Here is a 12800-nt window from a genome sequence, read left to right as displayed (position 1 = left end):
ATTTTTATAAAACTATTTGGAAAGCACTTGTGATCAGTACACGCACAGAAAAAAAACAGTGATGCGCGGACGTCACTTGTCAAGAAGCTTAATAATCTTCTTTTTCTTCTTCTGCTTCTTTAAACTGTGATCAGCGGCCCGAAAAGACCACTACCATAAGTACAAATGTTCGAAATGTTATGTGAAGGACAATTAAGATATTATTTTACAGTCATTGACTAAAGAAAAACTTATATTATCTTAAATAAAAACTGTTATAAAATATAGTTGCATTTAATTATTAAAAATTATTTTTAAATTCGGTGCTTTTGCGAGCGGCAATTTTGCATATCGCCCGGCTCGCTTCAAATCCGCGCGCTCGGAAAATTTGTACGTAACTTGTATTAAATTTTGACCGAAAACAATTTAATAATATTACCATTATAATATACAGTCTATTTACCACTGTATTTGTTTTTCTTGATAAACTTTTATATGTGAAATCTCATTTCTGGAGAAATAATGGAGTAATATTACAAAAATGATACATATATATGAAAAATATAACTATATTTTTAATTTTTTCATTGTTATATCAATATAATAATAATAATGTTACTTCTTATTATACAATGTAAAACTTTTTCTTCTTGTAGTGACTATCCGTTTTAGATGTTGGCGACCATCATGGCAATCTGTACTTGCACACTAAATCGGTACTGCTGCTCTAAAAAGATTTGTAGTTGTGTCGAACGTCGTACGTAAATTTTCTAGCAAGGTAATCCTTCGCCTTCCTGGTTCTCAGTTTCCAAATGGGGTTTGCCAAATTGCCATGATGGTCGCCAACATCCAAAACGGATAGTCACTACAAGAAGAAAAAGTTTTATATTTTATAATAAGAAGTAACATTATTATTATTATATTTATATAACAATGAAAAAATTAAAAATATAGTTATATATTTCATATATAGGGGAACACGGGGCGGAATGGCACGTCTAATGTTGATGCCTTGGCTAGTCAACAAGTTTTTATTGAAAATGAAAACAAAGTGCAGAAATTAATTAATCAATTATTCTTAAAGATAATAAATAGAATAAAACTTTAGAAAAAATAAAGATAGTTGACAATTTTACTTGATACGAAAAGTAGTTCACTTTTCCCGTTCCGCCCCGTATGCGGGGCAGAACGGGATTTAATTTTTTTAATGGGTTTTAATGAATACAGTCATAAGAAAAGCATGGAAAAAAGCATAATTAGTGGGAAATAACTTTTATTAATATTACGCCTAACACAATTTATAATTTACACATAATTCACAGATGAAAACTGATTCATCATCTTCACTATCTACGTCTGCACAAGAATTATGTGCCCAACTGTAGCACGATGAGCATGCTACCCATCCTTCATTGGAAGTTGAATAGAAGTCTTGGCAGTATAAACACTCGGCATCATCTTCAGTGTCACTGGAATCAGAGTCTCTTGTCTTGTCTTTCAGACCTTTATTTAACAACACCCTCTTCTTTTTAACCACTTTCTCTTTAGTGGCTTTACTTCCGTCTTTACTGAAGCTGACTTTTCTTTTTACTCGCTCTACTTTTTTAGCCGCCTTAGTTTTTGTTTCTTCCTTGGCCTTTTTCAACTCTTCGAAATATGGCGAGAAAGTCAGAATTGCTGTTTTTCCTTTTTTTCGAGAAGTTCTTTTCTTATTGTGTTCCACTTTCGGTATCGGTAGAACATGTTGAGGAGAAGCAGTCGGAAATGACGTTAGTTTACTTGTAGCTGAAGGAATTTGAACAGGATCTGGCATCCATGAACACTGAGGAAGAACGGGTAGGTGTTCACCGTTAGATGCTGGTGTTTTAGAGTTTGTTCCGATGAGTTCAGTGGTGGCATCATTTTGACTAATTTGTTCCTCCTCGGCTACTTCATTTGTCGTCGACAAATCATTGGCATTTCTGGGCTCCAAATTATCATCTATTTCTATTTGAATATCTGTTGGTGCAGATGGAAGGAAATCGTCTTCAGTAAATGCATTAACATCTAGAGGCCAAATTGCTGTTTTCTTGAAGCCGTTCAGTGCTGTTTTCATTGTAGCTGCATTAATAAATGCAGTTCCAAACAACGATGCAATCTGAAATAAAGTCACTATTTTTCCAGGGTTTGATCTTAACCATCTTCGCACTTCCTCTTCATAATAAATACTAATAGGCATCATCAGTGAAACATCTAAAGGCTGAAGATGGTGCGAACAGTGGGGAGGAAAGCAGAGCAATATAACTCCGTTATCTCGAGCAAGATAAATGAGTTCAATGTTTTTCGTATGTGTCGAATGTCCGTCGAACAGAAGCAAAACAGGAGCATCTTTTGTGGCCTTAGAAAAATATATAAATTTTTTAAACCAACTGACAAACGTTTCGGTTGTAATCCATCCCGAGTCGGAGACTTCTGCCCAACCTCCAGGAGGCAAACCCAACTCGAACTCTTGCTGCTTCCGTTTCCTGGGGAAAATTAACGTCGGGGCCATGTAAGATCCACTGGCAGAAAAACACAACTCCACAGTCACAGTTTCACCGCTCTCAGATGATGTTAGCGTGCCTACCTGCCGTTTCCCTTTCGTTGCTATGATTTTGGAATGTCCTCCTTTTGGATTCACGCTAATGCCGGTCTCATCACAATTAAAGATACGATCAGAATTCAGTTTATATTTATCAATGCATTCTTTTAGAAGAGTTTGGAATTGTGCTACAGCTACCCGATTAAAGCCCATCGCACGAGCTCCAGAGGTTGCCTCAGGTTTTCTTATACTTAAATCGGGATGTCTCTTCAAAAAGCCTTGTCCAAAAATCCAGTCTTGTCCTGCTGTTTGATTAATTTGGTTAAAATTATGAACGATTCCATTGCGGTGTGCTAACTGATACGCTAGCCTGCTTAAATCTTTCATGGATAATCCAAACAATCTTTTTTCCATGTTTTTAACGTAATTAGCAAGCTCCTGCTGTTCATTGAAAATACACGTAAATTTTCTTAACTGTTTGTTAATGCGAAATTCCGGACTATCCCGTTTTTTCTTCACATATCGAGCCAATGTTGATTTTGGTACATCATATTGAGACGAGGCTTTGTCTAAACTTGTATTACCGTCAATTACTGCGGAATTGCCTGTTCCATATAATCTACAGGCCAACTTTGTCTCTCTGTTTTTCTAACATAGTTTCGCACCATCTGTGACAAGAAAACTTGAAGGTAGTTTTTTCTTAAGCAACAAAAGATAAAGCGGGGCGGAATGAGACATGTCTCATTTTGCCCCGTACCGTTCTGCCCCGAAGTTCGTTATTTTGAATTTCAAAGTTTTATGAGGTTATATAGCAATATTTTAAAGAACTATGGGGGTTTACAGCAAGCTAAAATGTCTATTTCAATAGTACATAATGCTGAATAAGCAATAAGAAAAATTTAACCACCTACCTTCAGATCTGAAATGGACAAAATATGCAACAAAACAACTGAAATTCACAAATACGTTATAAATACCACCTTCGCTTCGCAGTGAACAATGGCGACTACCAGATACAGAACTACTCATCGGATCGTAGCTTACTACCAAATATCGTAGATGGCAGCATAATACACACTTCAAAAAATACAAATCTCATTCTGCCCCGCCGGTCCATTCCGCCCCGTATTCCCCTATGTATCATTTTTGTAATAATAGTTCTTCAGAAATGAGATTTCACATATAAAAGTTTATCAAGAAAAACAAATACAGTAGTAAATAGACTGTATATTATAATGGTAATATTATTAAATTGTTTTCGGTCAAAATTTAATACAAGTTACGTAAAAATTTTCCGAGCGCGCGGATTTGAAGCGAACCGGGCGATTTGCAAAATTCGGCCGCTCGCAAAAGCACCGATTTTAAAAATAATTTTTAATAATTAAATGTAACTATATTTTACAATAATTTTTATTTTAAGATAATATAAGTCTTTCTTTAGTCAATGACTGTAAAATAATTTCTTAATTGTTATAAATAAAGGCACTACGATTTAAGAAAAAAGAAACAATTATCTCGGCTTCAGTTGTAGAAAATTTTTATTTTTTTATAAATCTTCGTTTCGCCTTCAGCAACAATAATCTGTAAGTTAGAAACTCATAGGATGTACAGGGCCGCTTCAGCTCTAATTGTTTATAACGAAATTTGCCCCCTTATTTTCAAACCCAAAAATTAGAGGTTTAAAAATGTTTTACGCATTTATTTACATCAGAATATGAAAACATAACTCTTAAGAAGGAGATTGAATGTTTCACCAACTCTCTACGATTTTTTTTTTTCAAAAAGTTATAGCCTTCGACATTTGATCTCTTGGGATAAACAATTTATAATATCTAAGCAACAAATTCGTTAATCCTGCCTTACAATTTTTTTTTGTGTTTGGAATTAAAAGATCTTCATTTTAAAGCTTTAAAAATAAAAAAAAAATATTTGTACAATAAATAACGCAATTATAAAAAACGGCCATTTTCGACTTTTCGCAGGCTGTTTTGCAATAACGAATAAACCAAATTAAACTTACCATAGCTCAAATTGTAGGTTTTTTAATTTACTACAACTTTCTATTAAAATGTTTTTCTCTAAAATCAATATCCTAAGCTGCAAAATTAAAAATCTTTAAAAATTGCAAATTTAACAAAAATGAAAATCACAATAAAAAAAAGTTCACAATATTTTTGGTCACATTTTAGTATAAGTTATTCCTGGCATCGTCCTTTACAACACCTGATACGTTTCAAAAATTCCTGAATTATATCACGTTTTTTCACCCACAGCCTGGGGTACAGTGGCGGATCCAGCATCATTAAGAGGGGGGGCCGATTGCCTAAATTTGTATATACAGTAAAACCTGTGTTACCGGCCACCTGCCAAAATCGGCCACCTATACTAGCGGCCAGTTTAAAAATTCCCCAAACCAATTATACATAGACTTCAAAAACTGGAAATACCGGTCACCTTTCTATATCGGCCAATGGCTCTTTCATTTTTAGTGGCCGTTACTGACAGGTTTTACTGTAATAGCAATAACAATAATAATAATTTGGCTTTAAGAATACGAAGACAATGCAGAATGCAAAATACCCTAACAATACCGATTATTATGTCTACTACTGGAGTCATTCCGAAGAACCTCCTCGAAAACATAAAAAAGCTAAGTCTCTGAATGAATATCTTTATAAGACCATGCAGAAAGCTGTACATATTACTCTCGACTCGACTGCCAGATGTGTATGAAAATTGTTGGGAGATACTCCAGCCAGCATACCACGTCACCTTGGTCTCGATAACACGGAAAAAGTCACACCAGAGGTCAATCTTTTTGTTACCGCAGGTATCGGGATGAGTAAATTTTCCTCTTAGAGGGAGTGTGAACAGTATGGCTAAATCTGGATAATAATAATTAAGTATAATAAAAATAATCATGTAGGCGTAAAAATGTAGATAATACAAAAGTATATTTAAAATTTTTTAATTTTTCATACAAAAATGAAATCATTTCATTTTATCTAAGTACTTAATTTGTAATAACATATTGATAATGAATAAAAAATTGAAAAAAAAAAATATGAAAAAAAAATTTTAAGAAACGCTTTTCTTTAGTTACGATTGACCAAAATTAAAAGTATTATAAAAAAATCAACGAAAAACCAAAAAATAAAAAAAAAATGAAAAAATCTTACTCCTTCGTCAAAGAAAAGCATGGCGGGTCTTGATCGAATAAACGGTTTTCGCCCACGCTTTTCTTTAACGAATGTGTTAGATTTTTTCAATATTTTTTATTTTTTGGTTTTTAGTTGATTTTTTTATAATACTTTTAATTTTGGCCACTCGTAACTAAAGAAAACCGTTTCTTAAAAATTTCTTTTTCATATTTTTTTATGTGTTAAGGACATAGGTGTTTAAGAGATAAAGAGACAGAAGAACTTAAAATTACAAATGGGAAAAATAAAGCAGCAAGGAGGAAAGAATGGAAAAGAATAGTAAACCAAGCCATGGGCCTTCTAGGCCTGGAGCCCTGGAGAGCTAAACTATATGTAATACAGGGTGTCAAAAAACGGGTCAAACGGTGTCAAAAAACAGGAACGGTCGAATATTTCGCGAAATGAACATCGGATCGAAGAACTGAAAAATACCTTTTAGGTAATTTTTAAAAATCTATCGAATGACACCAAATACGACCCCCTACTCCACCCCCTGGAGGTGGGGTAGGGGCTCAATTTAAAATCGTAAATGGAAAACCCCAGTTTTTATTGCAGAATTGAACTTCTTACGTAAAAGTAAGCAACTTTTATTCGTGACATTTCTTGAAATCCTCGATAGATGGCGCTATAAGATATAGAATAAAGAAATAGAATAATATGGAAATAGTCTTTCTCGAGCAATACACTTCCAGATGAAAAACTAAACATCACGTGTTTAATATTTTTCAAAAACCTACCGAATGACATCCTGTCGTGTTTGGTGGTATTCGATAGGATTTTGAAAAATATTAAACTTGTGTTTTTTGATTTTTCATTTGAGAGTGTTTTTAGAGATATTAAACCATTTATATAAATTACCTATGGTATCACGATTAATGGTTTTCCGATTATAGCGCCATCTATCCAGAATTCGAAAAATGTCTCGAATAAAAGTTGCTTACTTTTACGTAAGGAATCCAAATCTGCAATTAAAACTGAGGGTCTCCATTTAATATTTTAAAGTTGCCCCCATCCCACTTTCAGGGGGTCGAGTGGGGGTCGTGTTTGGTATCATTTGATAGATTTTTAAAAATTATTGAACACATATTTTTCATTTTTTCGATTCGATATTCATTTCGCGAAATATTCAACGGTTCCGCTACTTTTGGGTTGGGACACCATATACATAATACATAAAGTTGATGAAAGAAAAATAAATATAATATGTAGTGAATTATCAGTACAATTTAAAAAAAAACCTACAAAATGAGACTTTATAAGTTAACAACTTACAGTAGTTTCGGAAATGTAATAATGAATTAAACGAATGTAATTTTCAAAAAATCAAAATAACTACTTTACTTTTTTCAATGCAAACAAATTCAAGTCGAAATAGTTTTAATGTTATTTCGTAATGGGAAAGTACATCATGTGACACCTCATTTAAAAGCGTTTGAAATACTGATTACAAAAATGTATAATACCTACATGCGCAAAATTTTGGTCAAATGTTTTTTAAACACATTCATTTTCTTCGAATCCTGAGAAAGCTAATACGAGAATTTTTGAAAAATTTAAACGCAGAATAAAATACCTATTACACTATTACCGAGGGCCGAAAGTCCATTAGAATAAACAAAAGGTTTCTTGTGAATGATACAGGTATTTGAATTTAAAAATCATACTCAATTCTCTCTTCTTTTTCACCCCTGTAACTTATTAAAATAAACATTATAGAAGTTTTCAGGGACTTTCGTCCCTCGGTAATAATGTAATCTTGCATTTTGTGTTTAAATTTAAAAAAAATACTTATTAGTTTTCTCAGGATTATAAAAAAATGAATGCATTTAAAAAGCATTGGACCGAGATTTTGCACAAGCATTACCTATACATTTTTGTAATCACTATCTCAAAAGCTTTTAAATGAGGTGTCACATGATGTACTTTCCCATATGAAGTTTAAAATTTAATTCATTACCATAATTTTATATGTGGATGATTGCATCCCGCGACATAAATGACTATCTATCGTACTCGTGCATAAATACTCACGTCTGTCAAACGTGATATAGAATAAACTTATATATAAGATATATAAGACATACATTTCATCCATATATATAAGACATACCTTTTTCCATAAAACTCTCGAAAGTATTTACTGCATCATCGTTGATTTGTATCGGACACACTGAAAAATCGCATAACTTGTTTTGAATGCTCTCAGAACTTAAATTTGCTCCAAGATCAGTAGGTCTCATAGTATGATCTATCTGATAAGATATACCTTGTACATATTTATTATCTTCATTAATATTACTATTAATATTATCACTATCACCCAAATTACGTTGATTACGTTGATACTATCACCCAAATTACGTTGATACGTAATGTTTTAGTATTTTGCAATACTTTTTATGTAAATAATATACTCTTTATTCGTAACGATAAAATGATCAGTTTTCGAGATATTTGAAATTAAAAATGAAGCGACACAATAGACTGATCAAAATAACCGTGTCGTTTCATTTTTAACTTCAAATATCTCGAAAACTAACGACTTTATCGTTACAAATGAAGAGTATATTATTTTCATAGAAAGTATTGGAAAATCCAAAAATTGAACTAAAATAGCAATTTCGCCAATGGCATAGAATTTGGAAAGGGTCGACCATTCACTTTCCACCGCCGTACGCCTCTGGTAATAGCCATAAACGTCTGTTTAACATAATTTAGTAGTTTGTATAGTACCTATACTTCCTGCCAAGTATGAAAAGGATACGTTGAATAGTTTTAAAATGCTGAGCAAAAATAATTTTTAATTTTTTAGATAAAACACCCTGTAACTCAGTAAGGAACCACATTTTATTTAAGTGTTTTAAGTTAAATCTTCGTATTTTGTGATAAGATTTCTCCAGTTACTATATGGACAATTATTAATGAAACACCCTGTATATGCCAAATATCATAAATTAAAATCAAAAGTCGACCTGTTTGGGTAATGTTGAGTTTTAACAAAATAATCAGCTATATTGCGACATTTGAATTTTTTACTTTTCAAGTTCTCGGTAGAAGCTTCTTTTCGTTTATTTGACATTTTATAACTCTTCGTAAATCACAAACTATATTAATATAAAAAAGAAGAATAAACTCAAAATAATATTAATCACTCTAACAATTTACAAACTAAGATCTGTACGAATCAGTATTAGAGATGTTACTTGCACCGATACACAAAATACACTACACTAATGACTAATAGACTAATAATTAATAAGCAAAGGGTGTTTTTTTTCGTGGTCAGCAATCGGCGTTTGAACATAATACATTTATATTTTCGGCAAATTAATATAGTTTTGCTGAGCGCGCTATTTTCGAGAGATTTTCGAAGAATCCGTTATCTGTAACCGATTTTATAATTATACGAGAGTGGACATGCTTAGGTATGCGTTCACAGTATATACATTACATATTTGTTTAAATATGCTTATTGTAATCATTTTTAATTCTTAATGTATACCTAAGAATTATAAATTACTCATTTCAAAAAAATATATTTATATGTAATTCATATAATATTGTAATTTTAAAACATGTATAGTTATCCATTTGAAAAATAAATGAATGGTTTTGTAATCTTTATACAGTAAAACCTGCCAGTAACGGCCACTAAAAATGAAAGAACCATTGGCCGATATGGAAAGGTGGCCGGTATTGCCAGTTTTTGTAGTCTACTTATACTTGGTTTGGGGATTTTTTAAACTGGCCGTTAGTACAGGTGGCCGATTTTGGCAGGTGGCCGGTAACACAGGTTTTACTGTATTATAATTAAAAAAAAATAAATCACTTGGGTTGAGAGGGGGGGCCGATCGCCCCCATCGCCCCCCCCTGGATCCGCCACTGCTGGGGTAATAGTCGAATTTTTGGCAAATCAACGTAGACCAGAATATTTTATTGTCTGATAGACGGTTACATGAGTATTCGATTAAACGGCTTAAATAAAAATTAATCTTATTATTATATCCAATATCGCATTACGGTGTCTAAAAACAAAGTAAACATTCTAGAGGAACGGAAAGAGAAAAGCTCCAGTGTAAACAATGTGCCTTAACGTGTTGGGATGTTATTTACATTGGCATGAGCTAGTTTAAACATCGCCAACAAAATCAACAGAGAAAAAAAGTAAAAACTAAACAAACATCTGTGAATTTTAGAAGAGGTCGACGTAACTCTTTGACTTTGGCGTCTCGGAAAATCGTTTTTAGATTTCGATCTAAAAAACAACATAAATCAGAAGCAGGTTTGCGGTTGTCGGAAAACAATAATTATGTATGTTGTGGATATGAATGAAAAATTTTAACTATTTATAATGGGAAATAAGCCACAATATTATTAAAAAATGATTTTTATTAACGTTTCGACGCCCAAATCGGGTGCCGTTGTCAAAATACAAAATACTATTAACATAAACAAAGATGTTGTTGCTTAGTAAAAAAATTCTTCTAATAATTTATTTAATTTGACTCATTTATATCGGCAATTCAGATACAATTTATATACAATTCAATACATTTTTTTGTGACGGATATTCTTGAGTTGGGGTTGATTTCATGTAATCGAATGAACTATCTTTCAGTAAAGAAAACAAGTACTAAAGAAGACAAAATAAGCAACGAAACTAAACAACTAATGACGGAAAGACGACAACTACTAACGCAAAACAAACGCCATACTCAAGAATACATAGAACTTAATAAAACAATTAGAAAAGAACTAAAACGCGACTTACAAAAATGGAACGAGAACTTAATAGAGCGAGTCATTGAAAACAACAGAGGCTTAAAATGTCTAAGACCCGCATTGGGTGTTCAAAAAATCATTAAAATTAAAGACGCCAATAGTAAGGAAGAGAAGGACAAATATAAAATAACAAAAATAGTCGAAGACTTCTACAAAAGCTTGTACAGCTCGCAAAGCCAGCCTAATGAATCAACAAAGGAGAACGTCAAAAGAAAAATAAAAAACGTGGGATCAGAAGTACTACCAAATATAAAGGGATTCGAAATAGAAAGAGCTTTAAAAGAACTAAAAAATAATAAAGCTCCAGGACAGGACGGTATAATTGCCGAGCTCTTGAAAACAAGCAAGACAGTAACAATCCCTATACTAACAGAGCTATTTAATAAATGTCTCCATAATAGCAAGATCCCTAAAGACTGGAACGAAAGTCTAGTAATACTTTTACACAAAAAAAGGGGACAAATGTGACCTACAGAATTATAGACCGATATCGTTGCTCAGTCAAGTATACAAACTATTCATGAGAATTATTAACAACCGGTTGACCTACAAAATGGACAATTACCAACCAGTGGAACAGGCTGGCTTCCGCAAAGGATATAGTACATCAGACCATCTGCTGACAATGAGAACATTGATAGAGAAGGCAAATGAATACCAACTACCCGTATTTCTTGCCTTCGTAGACTATGAAAATGCGTTTGATAGTATCGAGATGTGGGCCATAGAACAAGCTATTAATAATTGTAGAATAGATTCGAGATATAGACAACTAATACATAATATATATGAAAATGCAACTATGATAGTACAACTAGACGAAAATACAAATCCCATCCCTATTAAGAGAGGCGTGAGACAAGGAGACGTAATATCGCCAAAGCTTTTCAACCTAGCACTAGAAGACGTCTTCAAAACGACAAATTGGTCAACCTATGGCATTAACGTTAATGGCAAGAAGCTAAATCACCTCAGATTCGCTGACGAGATTGTGATTATAGCGAGCTCATTCGAGGAACTGCAAATTATGATAGAGGAACTCGCAGGCAGCTCCCAATACGTCGGCCTAAAAATGAACATGAAGAAAACAAAAATAATGACAAACACAGATGACCCCAGACGCATAACTATAAATGGCAGTGAGATAGAAAAAGTCCAGGAATATATCTACCTAGGCCAAATCCTGAAACTTGACAAAGAAAACCAAAGTGCGGAAATTAATAGGAGAGCAAGACTAGCATGGGCAGGATTTGGAAAACTTGGTTGGATACTTAAGAACCGCAAAATACCTCAATATTTGAGGACCAAAGTGTTCAACCAGTGCATCCTTCCTATCATGACATATGGGTGTCAAACCTGGACCCTAACCAAGGCAAATATGAATAAACTAGCTACAACAGAAAGAGCTATGGAAAGAGCAATGTTAGGTATACGACTGTCAGATAAAAAGAGGAGCGACTGGGTAAGATCAAAAACAAAAGTCGAGGACATAACAACAAAAGTTGCCAAACTTAAATGGAGCTTTGCAGGCCACACTGTTAGACAAAAAGACCAACGTTGGAATGCCACGATACAACATTGGAGACCTTACCAAAGTAAACGACCGAGAGGAAGACCACAGATGAGATGGGTTGATGATATTAAAAGAGTAGCCGGAACGAATTGGAAATATGTTGCTCAGGATAGAGACCGATGGAAGGAGTTGGGAGAGGCCTATGTCCAAACGTGGACGATAGAAGGCTAAGAAGAAGAAGAAGATCTTTCAGTAAAGCCGTCCCAGGAACGCAACTCATAAATATTGGCAATATCCTTTTAAAGTCTTCTACTTTAAAATGTATCATATTATGTATCTGAATTGCCGATATAAATGAGTCAAATTAAATAAATTATTAGAAGAATTTTTTTACTAAGCAACAACATTTTTGTTTATGTTAATAGTATTTTGTATTTTGACAACGGCACTCGATTTGGGCGTCGAAACGTTAATAAAAATCATTTTTTAATAATATTGTGGCTTATTTCCCATTATAAATAGTTAAAATTGTAAAAATGCCACAAGAAAATAGCTTCAGAACAATATGAATGAAAAAATCATTGGTTCTATTAATAATGAAAAAAAAAATGTACTAATTTAGTCCACAAAATACAGATTTTTTTAGAAAAGCTTTCGACAAAGTACACCACACTAACCTTATACCGGGTGGTGATTTGGAACACGGGCCATAGGAAACTCAATGTACAATTCTAAACTGTTGAATTCCTGCTTCCCTAATTATTTT

General features: G+C 33.2%; 1 protein-coding gene across 1 annotated transcript; it reads right to left on the bottom strand.

Moving 5' to 3' along the window:
- Positions 1-1267: 1267 nt before the first annotated feature.
- Positions 1268-7979, bottom strand: LOC126880716 (uncharacterized). The gene is made up of 2 exons (XM_050644762.1): positions 7850-7979; positions 1268-1977 (listed from the first exon to the last, which is right to left on the bottom strand). Exons 1-2 carry the CDS (start codon positions 7977-7979, stop codon positions 1268-1270), a joined length of 840 nt encoding a protein of 279 aa, XP_050500719.1.
- Positions 7980-12800: the final 4821 nt, after the last annotated feature.

Source organism: Diabrotica virgifera, chromosome 2, assembly GCF_917563875.1.
Source record: "Diabrotica virgifera virgifera chromosome 2, PGI_DIABVI_V3a".
Classification (NCBI taxonomy): Eukaryota; Metazoa; Arthropoda; class Insecta; order Coleoptera; family Chrysomelidae; genus Diabrotica; species Diabrotica virgifera.
The sequence above is the reverse complement of the archived record's forward strand: the minus strand, read 5'-3'. Positions and strand labels throughout refer to the sequence as shown.